Here is a 17263-nt window from a genome sequence, read left to right as displayed (position 1 = left end):
ACTTTCAGGGATATGCAGTATAAAAATTCGGTTTATATGGGAGGTGCCAGATAGCTAAAAGTCGGTACGTTTATAGGCCTCACACCCCCTTTTCAAATAGCCCCAATTTTCTCCATGAGTATGGACTGAACTGTACCATGAATACTTTCAGGGATATGCAGTATAAAAATTCGGTTTATATGGGAGGTGCCAGATAGCTAAAAGTCGGTACGTTTATAGGCCTCACACCCCCTTTTCAAATAGCCCCAATTTTCTCCATGAGTATGGACTGAACTGTACCATGAATACTTTCAGGGATATGCAGTATAAAAATTCGGTTTATATGGGAGGTGCCAGATAGCTAAAAGTCGGTACGTTTATAGGCCTCACACCCCCTTTTCAAATAGCCCCAATTTTCTCCATGAGTATGGACTGAACTGTACCATGAATACTTTCAGGGATATGCAGTATAAAAATTCGGTTTATATGGGAGGTGCCAGATAGCTAAAAGTCGGTACGTTTATAGGCCTCACACCCCCTTTTCAAATAGCCCCAATTTTCTCCATGAGTATGGACTGAACTGTACCATGAATACTTTCAGGGATATGCAGTATAAAAATTCGGTTTATATGGGAGGTGCCAGATAGCTAAAAGTCGGTACGTTTATAGGCCTCACACCCCCTTTTCAAATAGCCCCAATTTTCTCCATGAGTATGGACTGAACTGTACCATGAATACTTTCAGGGATATGCAGTATAAAAATTCGGTTTATATGGGAGGTGCCAGATAGCTAAAAGTCGGTACGTTTATAGGCCTCACACCCCCTTTTCAAATAGCCCCAATTTTCTCCATGAGTATGGACTGAACTGTACCATGAATACTTTCAGGGATATGCAGTATAAAAATTCGGTTTATATGGGAGGTGCCAGATAGCTAAAAGTCGGTACGTTTATAGGCCTCACACCCCCTTTTCAAATAGCCCCAATTTTCTCCATGAGTATGGACTGAACTGTACCATGAATACTTTCAGGGATATGCAGTATAAAAATTCGGTTTATATGGGAGGTGCCAGATAGCTAAAAGTCGGTACGTTTATAGGCCTCACACCCCCTTTTCAAATAGCCCCAATTTTCTCCATGAGTATGGACTGAACTGTACCATGAATACTTTCAGGGATATGCAGTATAAAAATTCGGTTTATATGGGAGGTGCCAGATAGCTAAAAGTCGGTACGTTTATAGGCCTCACACCCCCTTTTCAAATAGCCCCAATTTTCTCCATGAGTATGGACTGAACTGTACCATGAATACTTTCAGGGATATGCAGTATAAAAATTCGGTTTATATGGGAGGTGCCAGATAGCTAAAAGTCGGTACGTTTATAGGCCTCACACCCCCTTTTCAAATAGCCCCAATTTTCTCCATGAGTATGGACTGAACTGTACCATGAATACTTTCAGGGATATGCAGTATAAAAATTCGGTTTATATGGGAGGTGCCAGATAGCTAAAAGTCGGTACGTTTATAGGCCTCACACCCCCTTTTCAAATAGCCCCAATTTTCTCCATGAGTATGGACTGAACTGTACCATGAATACTTTCAGGGATATGCAGTATAAAAATTCGGTTTATATGGGAGGTGCCAGATAGCTAAAAGTCGGTACGTTTATAGGCCTCACACCCCCTTTTCAAATAGCCCCAATTTTCTCCATGAGTATGGACTGAACTGTACCATGAATACTTTCAGGGATATGCAGTATAAAAATTCGGTTTATATGGGAGGTGCCAGATAGCTAAAAGTCGGTACGTTTATAGGCCTCACACCCCCTTTTCAAATAGCCCCAATTTTCTCCATGAGTATGGACTGAACTGTACCATGAATACTTTCAGGGATATGCAGTATAAAAATTCGGTTTATATGGGAGGTGCCAGATAGCTAAAAGTCGGTACGTTTATAGGCCTCACACCCCCTTTTCAAATAGCCCCAATTTTCTCCATGAGTATGGACTGAACTGTACCATGAATACTTTCAGGGATATGCAGTATAAAAATTCGGTTTATATGGGAGGTGCCAGATAGCTAAAAGTCGGTACGTTTATAGGCCTCACACCCCCTTTTCAAATAGCCCCAATTTTCTCCATGAGTATGGACTGAACTGTACCATGAATACTTTCAGGGATATGCAGTATAAAAATTCGGTTTATATGGGAGGTGCCAGATAGCTAAAAGTCGGTACGTTTATAGGCCTCACACCCCCTTTTCAAATAGCCCCAATTTTCTCCATGAGTATGGACTGAACTGTACCATGAATACTTTCAGGGATATGCAGTATAAAAATTCGGTTTATATGGGAGGTGCCAGATAGCTAAAAGTCGGTACGTTTATAGGCCTCACACCCCCTTTTCAAATAGCCCCAATTTTCTCCATGAGTATGGACTGAACTGTACCATGAATACTTTCAGGGATATGCAGTATAAAAATTCGGTTTATATGGGAGGTGCCAGATAGCTAAAAGTCGGTACGTTTATAGGCCTCACACCCCCTTTTCAAATAGCCCCAATTTTCTCCATGAGTATGGACTGAACTGTACCATGAATACTTTCAGGGATATGCAGTATAAAAATTCGGTTTATATGGGAGGTGCCAGATAGCTAAAAGTCGGTACGTTTATAGGCCTCACACCCCCTTTTCAAATAGCCCCAATTTTCTCCATGAGTATGGACTGAACTGTACCATGAATACTTTCAGGGATATGCAGTATAAAAATTCGGTTTATATGGGAGGTGCCAGATAGCTAAAAGTCGGTACGTTTATAGGCCTCACACCCCCTTTTCAAATAGCCCCAATTTTCTCCATGAGTATGGACTGAACTGTACCATGAATACTTTCAGGGATATGCAGTATAAAAATTCGGTTTATATGGGAGGTGCCAGATAGCTAAAAGTCGGTACGTTTATAGGCCTCACACCCCCTTTTCAAATAGCCCCAATTTTCTCCATGAGTATGGACTGAACTGTACCATGAATACTTTCAGGGATATGCAGTATAAAAATTCGGTTTATATGGGAGGTGCCAGATAGCTAAAAGTCGGTACGTTTATAGGCCTCACACCCCCTTTTCAAATAGCCCCAATTTTCTCCATGAGTATGGACTGAACTGTACCATGAATACTTTCAGGGATATGCAGTATAAAAATTCGGTTTATATGGGAGGTGCCAGATAGCTAAAAGTCGGTACGTTTATAGGCCTCACACCCCCTTTTCAAATAGCCCCAATTTTCTCCATGAGTATGGACTGAACTGTACCATGAATACTTTCAGGGATATGCAGTATAAAAATTCGGTTTATATGGGAGGTGCCAGATAGCTAAAAGTCGGTACGTTTATAGGCCTCACACCCCCTTTTCAAATAGCCCCAATTTTCTCCATGAGTATGGACTGAACTGTACCATGAATACTTTCAGGGATATGCAGTATAAAAATTCGGTTTATATGGGAGGTGCCAGATAGCTAAAAGTCGGTACGTTTATAGGCCTCACACCCCCTTTTCAAATAGCCCCAATTTTCTCCATGAGTATGGACTGAACTGTACCATGAATACTTTCAGGGATATGCAGTATAAAAATTCGGTTTATATGGGAGGTGCCAGATAGCTAAAAGTCGGTACGTTTATAGGCCTCACACCCCCTTTTCAAATAGCCCCAATTTTCTCCATGAGTATGGACTGAACTGTACCATGAATACTTTCAGGGATATGCAGTATAAAAATTCGGTTTATATGGGAGGTGCCAGATAGCTAAAAGTCGGTACGTTTATAGGCCTCACACCCCCTTTTCAAATAGCCCCAATTTTCTCCATGAGTATGGACTGAACTGTACCATGAATACTTTCAGGGATATGCAGTATAAAAATTCGGTTTATATGGGAGGTGCCAGATAGCTAAAAGTCGGTACGTTTATAGGCCTCACACCCCCTTTTCAAATAGCCCCAATTTTCTCCATGAGTATGGACTGAACTGTACCATGAATACTTTCAGGGATATGCAGTATAAAAATTCGGTTTATATGGGAGGTGCCAGATAGCTAAAAGTCGGTACGTTTATAGGCCTCACACCCCCTTTTCAAATAGCCCCAATTTTCTCCATGAGTATGGACTGAACTGTACCATGAATACTTTCAGGGATATGCAGTATAAAAATTCGGTTTATATGGGAGGTGCCAGATAGCTAAAAGTCGGTACGTTTATAGGCCTCACACCCCCTTTTCAAATAGCCCCAATTTTCTCCATGAGTATGGACTGAACTGTACCATGAATACTTTCAGGGATATGCAGTATAAAAATTCGGTTTATATGGGAGGTGCCAGATAGCTAAAAGTCGGTACGTTTATAGGCCTCACACCCCCTTTTCAAATAGCCCCAATTTTCTCCATGAGTATGGACTGAACTGTACCATGAATACTTTCAGGGATATGCAGTATAAAAATTCGGTTTATATGGGAGGTGCCAGATAGCTAAAAGTCGGTACGTTTATAGGCCTCACACCCCCTTTTCAAATAGCCCCAATTTTCTCCATGAGTATGGACTGAACTGTACCATGAATACTTTCAGGGATATGCAGTATAAAAATTCGGTTTATATGGGAGGTGCCAGATAGCTAAAAGTCGGTACGTTTATAGGCCTCACACCCCCTTTTCAAATAGCCCCAATTTTCTCCATGAGTATGGACTGAACTGTACCATGAATACTTTCAGGGATATGCAGTATAAAAATTCGGTTTATATGGGAGGTGCCAGATAGCTAAAAGTCGGTACGTTTATAGGCCTCACACCCCCTTTTCAAATAGCCCCAATTTTCTCCATGAGTATGGACTGAACTGTACCATGAATACTTTCAGGGATATGCAGTATAAAAATTCGGTTTATATGGGAGGTGCCAGATAGCTAAAAGTCGGTACGTTTATAGGCCTCACACCCCCTTTTCAAATAGCCCCAATTTTCTCCATGAGTATGGACTGAACTGTACCATGAATACTTTCAGGGATATGCAGTATAAAAATTCGGTTTATATGGGAGGTGCCAGATAGCTAAAAGTCGGTACGTTTATAGGCCTCACACCCCCTTTTCAAATAGCCCCAATTTTCTCCATGAGTATGGACTGAACTGTACCATGAATACTTTCAGGGATATGCAGTATAAAAATTCGGTTTATATGGGAGGTGCCAGATAGCTAAAAGTCGGTACGTTTATAGGCCTCACACCCCCTTTTCAAATAGCCCCAATTTTCTCCATGAGTATGGACTGAACTGTACCATGAATACTTTCAGGGATATGCAGTATAAAAATTCGGTTTATATGGGAGGTGCCAGATAGCTAAAAGTCGGTACGTTTATAGGCCTCACACCCCCTTTTCAAATAGCCCCAATTTTCTCCATGAGTATGGACTGAACTGTACCATGAATACTTTCAGGGATATGCAGTATAAAAATTCGGTTTATATGGGAGGTGCCAGATAGCTAAAAGTCGGTACGTTTATAGGCCTCACACCCCCTTTTCAAATAGCCCCAATTTTCTCCATGAGTATGGACTGAACTGTACCATGAATACTTTCAGGGATATGCAGTATAAAAATTCGGTTTATATGGGAGGTGCCAGATAGCTAAAAGTCGGTACGTTTATAGGCCTCACACCCCCTTTTCAAATAGCCCCAATTTTCTCCATGAGTATGGACTGAACTGTACCATGAATACTTTCAGGGATATGCAGTATAAAAATTCGGTTTATATGGGAGGTGCCAGATAGCTAAAAGTCGGTACGTTTATAGGCCTCACACCCCCTTTTCAAATAGCCCCAATTTTCTCCATGAGTATGGACTGAACTGTACCATGAATACTTTCAGGGATATGCAGTATAAAAATTCGGTTTATATGGGAGGTGCCAGATAGCTAAAAGTCGGTACGTTTATAGGCCTCACACCCCCTTTTCAAATAGCCCCAATTTTCTCCATGAGTATGGACTGAACTGTACCATGAATACTTTCAGGGATATGCAGTATAAAAATTCGGTTTATATGGGAGGTGCCAGATAGCTAAAAGTCGGTACGTTTATAGGCCTCACACCCCCTTTTCAAATAGCCCCAATTTTCTCCATGAGTATGGACTGAACTGTACCATGAATACTTTCAGGGATATGCAGTATAAAAATTCGGTTTATATGGGAGGTGCCAGATAGCTAAAAGTCGGTACGTTTATAGGCCTCACACCCCCTTTTCAAATAGCCCCAATTTTCTCCATGAGTATGGACTGAACTGTACCATGAATACTTTCAGGGATATGCAGTATAAAAATTCGGTTTATATGGGAGGTGCCAGATAGCTAAAAGTCGGTACGTTTATAGGCCTCACACCCCCTTTTCAAATAGCCCCAATTTTCTCCATGAGTATGGACTGAACTGTACCATGAATACTTTCAGGGATATGCAGTATAAAAATTCGGTTTATATGGGAGGTGCCAGATAGCTAAAAGTCGGTACGTTTATAGGCCTCACACCCCCTTTTCAAATAGCCCCAATTTTCTCCATGAGTATGGACTGAACTGTACCATGAATACTTTCAGGGATATGCAGTATAAAAATTCGGTTTATATGGGAGGTGCCAGATAGCTAAAAGTCGGTACGTTTATAGGCCTCACACCCCCTTTTCAAATAGCCCCAATTTTCTCCATGAGTATGGACTGAACTGTACCATGAATACTTTCAGGGATATGCAGTATAAAAATTCGGTTTATATGGGAGGTGCCAGATAGCTAAAAGTCGGTACGTTTATAGGCCTCACACCCCCTTTTCAAATAGCCCCAATTTTCTCCATGAGTATGGACTGAACTGTACCATGAATACTTTCAGGGATATGCAGTATAAAAATTCGGTTTATATGGGAGGTGCCAGATAGCTAAAAGTCGGTACGTTTATAGGCCTCACACCCCCTTTTCAAATAGCCCCAATTTTCTCCATGAGTATGGACTGAACTGTACCATGAATACTTTCAGGGATATGCAGTATAAAAATTCGGTTTATATGGGAGGTGCCAGATAGCTAAAAGTCGGTACGTTTATAGGCCTCACACCCCCTTTTCAAATAGCCCCAATTTTCTCCATGAGTATGGACTGAACTGTACCATGAATACTTTCAGGGATATGCAGTATAAAAATTCGGTTTATATGGGAGGTGCCAGATAGCTAAAAGTCGGTACGTTTATAGGCCTCACACCCCCTTTTCAAATAGCCCCAATTTTCTCCATGAGTATGGACTGAACTGTACCATGAATACTTTCAGGGATATGCAGTATAAAAATTCGGTTTATATGGGAGGTGCCAGATAGCTAAAAGTCGGTACGTTTATAGGCCTCACACCCCCTTTTCAAATAGCCCCAATTTTCTCCATGAGTATGGACTGAACTGTACCATGAATACTTTCAGGGATATGCAGTATAAAAATTCGGTTTATATGGGAGGTGCCAGATAGCTAAAAGTCGGTACGTTTATAGGCCTCACACCCCCTTTTCAAATAGCCCCAATTTTCTCCATGAGTATGGACTGAACTGTACCATGAATACTTTCAGGGATATGCAGTATAAAAATTCGGTTTATATGGGAGGTGCCAGATAGCTAAAAGTCGGTACGTTTATAGGCCTCACACCCCCTTTTCAAATAGCCCCAATTTTCTCCATGAGTATGGACTGAACTGTACCATGAATACTTTCAGGGATATGCAGTATAAAAATTCGGTTTATATGGGAGGTGCCAGATAGCTAAAAGTCGGTACGTTTATAGGCCTCACACCCCCTTTTCAAATAGCCCCAATTTTCTCCATGAGTATGGACTGAACTGTACCATGAATACTTTCAGGGATATGCAGTATAAAAATTCGGTTTATATGGGAGGTGCCAGATAGCTAAAAGTCGGTACGTTTATAGGCCTCACACCCCCTTTTCAAATAGCCCCAATTTTCTCCATGAGTATGGACTGAACTGTACCATGAATACTTTCAGGGATATGCAGTATAAAAATTCGGTTTATATGGGAGGTGCCAGATAGCTAAAAGTCGGTACGTTTATAGGCCTCACACCCCCTTTTCAAATAGCCCCAATTTTCTCCATGAGTATGGACTGAACTGTACCATGAATACTTTCAGGGATATGCAGTATAAAAATTCGGTTTATATGGGAGGTGCCAGATAGCTAAAAGTCGGTACGTTTATAGGCCTCACACCCCCTTTTCAAATAGCCCCAATTTTCTCCATGAGTATGGACTGAACTGTACCATGAATACTTTCAGGGATATGCAGTATAAAAATTCGGTTTATATGGGAGGTGCCAGATAGCTAAAAGTCGGTACGTTTATAGGCCTCACACCCCCTTTTCAAATAGCCCCAATTTTCTCCATGAGTATGGACTGAACTGTACCATGAATACTTTCAGGGATATGCAGTATAAAAATTCGGTTTATATGGGAGGTGCCAGATAGCTAAAAGTCGGTACGTTTATAGGCCTCACACCCCCTTTTCAAATAGCCCCAATTTTCTCCATGAGTATGGACTGAACTGTACCATGAATACTTTCAGGGATATGCAGTATAAAAATTCGGTTTATATGGGAGGTGCCAGATAGCTAAAAGTCGGTACGTTTATAGGCCTCACACCCCCTTTTCAAATAGCCCCAATTTTCTCCATGAGTATGGACTGAACTGTACCATGAATACTTTCAGGGATATGCAGTATAAAAATTCGGTTTATATGGGAGGTGCCAGATAGCTAAAAGTCGGTACGTTTATAGGCCTCACACCCCCTTTTCAAATAGCCCCAATTTTCTCCATGAGTATGGACTGAACTGTACCATGAATACTTTCAGGGATATGCAGTATAAAAATTCGGTTTATATGGGAGGTGCCAGATAGCTAAAAGTCGGTACGTTTATAGGCCTCACACCCCCTTTTCAAATAGCCCCAATTTTCTCCATGAGTATGGACTGAACTGTACCATGAATACTTTCAGGGATATGCAGTATAAAAATTCGGTTTATATGGGAGGTGCCAGATAGCTAAAAGTCGGTACGTTTATAGGCCTCACACCCCCTTTTCAAATAGCCCCAATTTTCTCCNGTCTCTCTAAAATAAAGAACAGAAGCTGAAAATAAGTGTTTTATTCACCGGCTCACATGGCGAAGCAATAACTCGATAAAAAATTTATTGAAAAATCGATAAAAATATCGATAACAAAATCGATAAAAATATGAATATCGAAATTGATAACCAAATCGGTAAATCATTGATAAAAAACGATAACAAAATCGATAAAAATATCGTTTATTACATCGGTAAGTTCCGAGATAGAAAATCGATAACCGAATCGATACCAAAATCGATAAAAATTTCGATAGAAAAATCGATAACATTGGTAGCAAAATCGATCATAAAATCGATAAAAATATAGATAACAAACTCGATAACAGTATCGACAAAAATGTCGATAAGTAATCGACAAGAAAATCAATAACAAAAANTTGAAATTGATAACCAAATCGGTAAATCATTGATAAAAAACGATAACAAAATCGATAAAAATATCGATTATTACATCGGTAAGTTCCGAGATAGAAAATCGATAACCGAATCGATACCAAAATCGATAAAAATTTCGACAGAAAAATCGATAACATTGGTAGCAAAATCGATCATAAAATCGATAAAAATATAGATAACAAACTCGATAACAGTATCGACAAAAATGTCGATAAGTAATCGACAAGAAAATCAATAACAAAAATCGATTAGAAAATTTATAAAAATATCGATAACAAAGTCGATAAATAATCGATAACAAGGCCGATAAAAATATCGATTATTATATCGATAAGTCCCGACAATCTCGAATGTCTCTAAAATCCCATATATTTCCCAGATTGAGTCTCTGTGCCTCTATCTGTATCCTTTTCTCTATAATTATCTTTATTTTAATCTTTCTTCCTCTATCTTCACCTTTTCTTTTAACGGTATCCTCATCCTCATCTTTTTCTTCATATTTATCTTTGTTTTTACTTTTTTGTTTATCATTTTCTTCATCTACATATTCCCCTTCACCTTTGCCCTTATATAAGTAAAGTGTTCACTTAGCAAGTTTTTGTTAAATTAATAACATGTATTCAAGAAGCACTTGTTTCCGTCCCAACCATTTCCGTGTGCAATTTCCGTTGAATTTGCCAATTTACTCCCAACCAACCCACCGCCGCTAAAGAAGCTTCACTTCAAAAAGNACGGTATCCTCATCCTCATCTTTTTCTTCATATTTGTCTTTGTTTTTACTTTTTTGTTTATCATTTTCTTCATCTACATATTCCCCTTCACCTTTGCCCTTATATAAGTAAAGTGTTCACTTAGCAAGTTTTTGTTAAATTAATAACATGTATTCAAGAAGCACTTGTTTCCGTCCCAACCATTTCCGTGTGCAATTTCCGTTGAATTTGCCAATTTACTCCCAACCAACCCACCGCCGCTAAAGAAGCTTCACTTCAAAAAGGAAAACGAGTCGCACATATATTTATGCACTAATAAGCTATTTGGGGAAATTAAAATTTACCTGCAAATTAAGGATAGAAAATCTAATTAAAATAATATTATAAATTATATTTTACGTTTTGCTGCTTCATATAGTAAATAAATGATACCCATGTGCATGCAGTGAAAACGAATTAAAATTGTTTCACCTCACAGCTATTTACGCAAAGAAAAGTGGAAGTTTTTACAATCTTACTCACTTCCATTTTATACGACAGCTAATGTACCAGCAGTGATACGAGTAGCAAGCAGCTATGATTGCTGAGAGGTATTGACAGCTTGTTGCGTGAAGCTTTTCCTAGTATACAAACGCTGTTTGTTATCACGCAAATAACTGCGTTCAATATACTGAATAAACAGCCTTGCGGCAGAATACTTACGTTTATGCGGTTTAAACTACTCAGGTCACTCATACGACATGTACGACAAGAAATTAAGAAGCCGATATCGCCGAGGCGGCGGTAAGCTTTTTCACGGATGAGATATTTATTTCAAATGGGCGTAGGCTTTACATTATATACAAAAAAAAATATAAAAATAGTTTCTGGATGAATGCTATTATTTCCTTCACTTTCTGTTAGGAAATAGCTAAGTTGCATCAAAAGGAAACTAGTAAGTATAGTTAGTAGGCGCACCTAATTTTAATCGGAATATTTAACCAGAATCAGTTACTACTACTTACTCTTAATACTAATTTTGTTATACGCGCATATAAATAAATTAGCCCTAAAACAGTTTATAATTTCCAAAATCACTTAGCCATTTAACTGGCCATTGCAAATGATTTAAAATTGTAACTACTTCTTTGCACAAACACTTTCCGCGTGAACGTGATTTTGAAACAGAAACGTAAAGCTTTCAGATGTCATTTACTGGCTTTTTGTGATAGAAAAATGCGCTTTAATACAAAATTACAAAAATTATTTGTAAATATATGTACTTAACTGCTAAATGTGTGAATAAAGAAATGGAATGCATAAATTCACCAATGGGGTATGACACGAACGGGCTGAATCAAGTGGAAAGTCAAAACATTTATAAAAGTTTCAATGAAATAAAAATATCTGTGTAGAAAATTTCACCTAAATAGCAGCACGTTTGCTATTTTCAGGAACAACTCATTTGGGAATATTACATTGTGCGTTGTAACCAATGTTGCCAGATTCATAGTTCTAACTTTAAATTACAGTCCTTTAGTCAAGCTTGCAGTACCTCCTACCAAAAATTACAGTTCTTTCGAAATTTACGTTTTGAGCGAATGTTTAAATAAACATTTCTCTTTCGGTTTTTTTTTGCAAGTCAATTTTTAAGGTAAAAAGGGTTGATGTTGATGTAATTCTCGCAGGAGATTTTAATGTCAACTTTTCGCTGGTCGAATCTGGTGATTTGACAACAATTTTCGAAGAAAAATTTTTCATTGGAAATGGTTTATGGTTGAAATGATCGAACAACAACAAGGAGGAAATATTAATAATATTGAAATAAAACATTTCATATCTTACTTTAGTTACCACAACTCACTAGTTAATATTGTAGAGATATGTATATATTCTCAGCCACAAATTAAAATTAATCTTATTTAGCAGTTGGTTATAAAAATGAAAAGTTAAAGCTCATTAAAAAAATAAAATAAATATGTATGTTGTATATTAGAAGATATGTACATGTGTATGTATGTATATATATCGCACATCTCTTTCTTTCTGGAATTTCTTCTATTAAGTTTAACTTCTTCCGCGCGTACGGACTATACGGACTGAGGTTTTATGTTGATAAAAGAATTTGTAAGATGGCTTTTCTTGATTCAATCACTTAAAAAATTTTGAAAATTTTTTATTTCACATCCAAGTACATAAGAACATATGTTTTAATAGAAAACAGCTAAATTTTTGCTGTTATTTTAAAATATCAATAATGTTGCCGCCACGGAGTTATCGCGTAAATGAAAATGTAGCGATCAAATTATCAAATTGCTGGCAATATTTATCAAGATAAAAGCTTTGATAATTATTGCTTACCAAGAGCAATATGCGGTCTCCATTGGCAAGATATTGCCTGATAAAACTATCAAGATAAAAACTTTTGCCTGTGGAGGCAGCAAGAAAGGGGAAAGTTTTCATAAATATCTAAATTTTAAGCAATTACGCAGGAACACGAAAAAAATCGGAAAATGTGTATGTTTTGGGGTCGCTGAATACGAGTCTGAAATCCAGATAAAAGTAGATCCGTCAATATTTATAACAAAATTCTGTCACATATAGTTCGACATGTTTTTTGAGGTTAGAAAAAAATTACCGAGCTTGAAAACTGAGTTTTCATTGTTTTACTTATGTTTCAAGGTTCAAAGAATAAAGTGAAATCGGCAAGATATGTGTGCAAAAACTTTTATTTTTTATTTTTCTTAAATGTTGAAAGTCAAAACTTCCTGAGATACTCCCATATGTATTATTAAACGCATGCAAATCTCATTTTTACAGTAACTTAATTTTTATTTCAGATATGTGGTTTTAACCAGTAAGCATCATGACGGTTACACGCTGTGGCCGTCTTCAGCTTCCTTCAGTTGGAATTCTATGGATATCGGTCCAAAACGAGATATTATTCGTGAGTATAGCTACAAAATAAGAGTGTCTCTAAAACTGTTATGCAAAAATAACCATAATTTTTAGATTGATATATTAATTTACATAATGAATAACCAAAACAAATTTTCTGAATTTTTTTTTTCAAAAGTAATTTTTTGGAATCATGCCATAGACCAGTGCTGTCCAACCGGTAGTTCGCGGGCGGCTACTAGCTCGCAACCTGTATTTTAGGCGCCCCAAACAATAAGATGGGCAGAAGAATACTCTATATCGCACTACGCCATTTAGGTAACAGGTCTAAATAACAAAAGATATTTCAACACATACCAACTCAACACATTAACTCAACATATGACTTTTCTACATAAATTATCTCAACACATGATTTTTCAACACAAACAATTTCGCTTCACTTTATATTTATTATATTAAACACAAAATTATTGTTGCACAACCGTTTATTCTTACAATTCCAAGTAACAAGGCGTATTTAATAAGGTGGTGTTAGCCGTATAGTATATCGCAAGTAAAGATTCAAAATTGCAATGGTGGTATGAAAATATAATAGGATACGAATAGATTTAAGGTGTTACGTTGCTGGTGGAATTCCATGATGAGGTATGTACTCCCGCGTAGATAAATATATAAACTTCCAAATGTTGGTTGAGTCAACGAACGGCTCCGCGATGTCCTCTGGTCAGATGTTGAGGTAAAAAGAAGAAAAATGGCAAGGCGGAGAGTGCCTTTATAGGTTACACTGGAAGCAACTGCAGCCTGTCTATAGCTAACACTGGAATATTCAAGCAGGGGTGCTTTAATTCGGTGCAAGCGCAGGGATGCATTTGGGATTAAAGGATGCGCAGGGATGCATTCTTCAAGTGGGCGCAAGTCACTTGAACAAATTTCAACTGCATTCCACCGGGATATAAAAATTGCAAACCAAAGGTTGGTCTCTACGGGAAGGCTTTAGTGTTATTATTGAAGAGAATATTAACCATTTATCATAAATGGAGAATTGTTGAATATAAATGGAGAATAATAAAAAAAATTAAATTCACATTTGAAAAGAAATGAAGGGTTAGTATCATCGTACAGTTCCATGATTTAATTATTAAAGGTTTGGTAAGTAGCTTTTTTCATGATAAAAACATTACAAGGTAAAATCATTGAGAGGCAGTCTGACGTTTGCCAACAATATAATTTTAAAATTCGAGCTCAGGCTCACACACACATTCTCATTTTTAATCTCAAACAACAACAATTGTGAACAATTTCATTTTTTTATTTTCAATTTTATATGATTTTAAAATGTTTGCAAACGTCAGAAAAAAATCATGGCCGACGAATTGAGAGAATGGTTTTACCTTCTAATGTTTTTATCATGGCTTTTTGCTAAAATTTGGCACTCCCACCCACAGGGATGGTTTATGGAAGCAGGAGAAAAAGGGGAAGAATTCAATCACACTTCCTAAAATGGGAGCTAAATTCCATAAAAAGGTGTGGATAATAGTGAATGGTGGTATTTTAAAACAAAAACGAATTTGATTTAATTTTTTAATTTAAACAAGTTTATTTACATCGAATATAACCCCCGATTGTTATTAAAAATAAATATTTCTATGTATATACCAAACTTGCGTACGTCAGATGCCGCATAACTCGAGAATGAATGGTCCACTTTCAGCTTTTTTTGTTGTATTTGTTTGCCAGATGATGGATATGAAGAAGCTATGTGGAAAATATGCAAAATTTATTAAAAAAACGGCAAATAAAAAAATGTGGGGCTTACGTTTCTTTCGCGGTTATGGCTCGATTGTTTCGAATATGGTAATTCGAAATTTTTGATGTCGCACTTTTAATGTTCTGGGGAGAATATTCAATACTGGGTTACACAGCCGCAACGAACTCAGGAAGAATAAAAAGANATTTTTGATGTCGCATTTTTAATGTTCTGGGGAGAATATTCAATACTGGGTTACACAGCCGCAACGAACTCAGGAAGAATAAAAAGAACACGCAGCTACTGAACGACTGAGATAGGGAACGTGATCTACATCGTCAAATGAGAAGTGGCGTAATGGGGCTTTCGCACGAGGCGATTTTTCAGGCAACTTTTGCGTTCAAANCTACATCGTCAAATGAGAAGTGGCGTAATGGGGCTTTCGCACGAGGCGATTTTTCAGGCAATTTTTGCGTTCAACTCACGCCGGGTTGCACGAAAAAAATTGAATGACTAAAAATATCAAAATATAAAAAAATTTCAAAATATTCGCCATAAAAAGGCGTCTGCATTGTTTAACTTTGCATTCTACTTTTGGTTGAACAACAAAGTTGGTCGCCAGCCAACATTCGCCTCGTGCGTACACCTTTTAAGTGTGCAATTACATCGCGCCATTGACTAAACCGAGCTGTCGTGTGACGATTGGGCCTATGGATGCGGTTTGGCAATGTTATATTGCGTCAAAGTCTCATTCGGAGACACCAGGATTGTGTTGTGGAGGACAATACCTAAATACCTTCGTTGGCTCATTTACCAAAACCATTGCACGCTTTACTTTACAGCGACTTGGTAGAATCAAGAGGTCTCCACAAGAATCGACAAATACATTTCGGCATTTAAGGGAATTTCGTCTCTTTAGCCTGCATTGAATTTCTGTAGTCCAACGATTCTCACCCATTTTGTCTTGTTGGCGCCAGCGAATGAAGAACAAAAATTTCTTCAAATTTAAAAAGTAAAAATTTCACTACCAACAATTTAAAAATACTCTTAAAACTTGCAAAGAAATTTGGAAAAGAAATATCACTCTTTTTGTTTTTAGGAGTAGGGTGGGAGTGTCATTGATAAAATTAGAGCGAGAGAAAGTTTTTCTTACAAAACCTTTCATTATTGAATCATGGTACAGTTCCATAAGTAAAGTAACTATTCTTCTTACCGTTTTTTCTGGCAGGCTGTAGGTGTGTTTCAAGCAGGCTGTAGGTGTGTTTTTAGTTGGTGTATTGGTATTTTTGGTTCAGTGTGTTAGTGCATTTTGAATAAATTGTAATAGAAATAAAAGAAATTGTAGTAGAAATGAAAGAAATTGTAGTAGAAATGAAAGAAATTGTAATAGATAAGAGCACATGCCAAAAACAGGAGGTCCAGCTGTAGGCACTTTTTGGCAATCAGCTGATAGTGTTTTTACTTATGAAACTGTACGGTGGTTCGTATCTTTGAGCAATATAAACTGCCTTTTTTATTAATAGTAAAAAAGTCATAACTAAATCCATGCACTAACATTTTTTTTTATCGGGCATATTTGCAAGCATATTTTTATTCTTGCTTATTGTTTTCGGCCTTGGTTATAATGTACCACACAATTTTTAAGAATGACATTTTACTAGGGGTCATCAAACATGAAAAAATTATCATATTAAAATTCACGTATTCATCCAGATTCAATGAGTAAATACATACGTACAGGCCCGTCGAGAGGGAGGGGGAAAAGGGGTGAATCCCCCCGGGCCCGGGCTTCTTAAAGGGGCCCGAAATATCAGAACCACAACTTGTTATTATTTTTTTACAATGTAATTGCTCCTTCGTTATTAGGGTTGCCAGATTTTTCATGCTAAAAAATAAGTACTTTTCAGTACATTTTTATTCAAAGCGAAATTATGAATGTAAGTAACAGATAATACTTTAAAACGCCAGTGTACTTATTTTTAACAATAGTTTGGTATAAAATTAAAATATATTTCATAATAAATAAAAATGTTATTAATTTTAACATGAGTGTACACATCATTGTACACAGGAGCCAATGAGTTATTTTATATTTATGACATTTTTGAATTGAGATAATTTCCATCTTCAGTGTTTAAATAGTAAAAGAATTATATACATTTAATTTTAAAAATACTTTTAATTTGAAGTTCACTTTTAAAAATTTTAACCAGAAGCCGGTTTCTCTCTTTGCGCAAGGAAACAAACCTTATACTTAAGATCCTCTCAGTTGCTTCATTTTACATATTTTTTCAAACTGTGGAAAAGTATTACTTTTTAAGAAACTTCCTCTATAGATCCTCATGGAAAGACCAAAAGCCTGATTATGGCAACTTAACTTAA

At 37.3% G+C, this 17263-nt stretch overlaps 1 protein-coding gene across 2 annotated transcripts in view; it reads left to right on the top strand.

Moving 5' to 3' along the window:
• The window catches only part of Fuca (alpha-L-fucosidase), a 48377-nt gene that overhangs the window by 6918 nt on the left and 24196 nt on the right, over window positions 1-17263 (top strand). For both annotated transcript variants that reach the window (XM_017624458.1, XM_017624457.1), the window contains one exon: window positions 13074-13180. In XM_017624458.1, coding sequence (XP_017479947.1) covers window positions 13074-13180 — 107 coding nt within the window. The remainder of the gene's footprint in view (window positions 1-13073; window positions 13181-17263) is intronic.

The sequence above is a fragment of the Rhagoletis zephyria genome, unplaced genomic scaffold (assembly GCF_001687245.7).
Source record: "Rhagoletis zephyria isolate East Lansing unplaced genomic scaffold, Rhagoletis_zephyria_1.1 Rzeph_scaffold_03627, whole genome shotgun sequence".
Classification (NCBI taxonomy): Eukaryota; Metazoa; Arthropoda; class Insecta; order Diptera; family Tephritidae; genus Rhagoletis; species Rhagoletis zephyria.
Note: the sequence above shows the minus strand (reverse complement) of the source record. Positions and strands in the feature narration are given on the sequence as shown.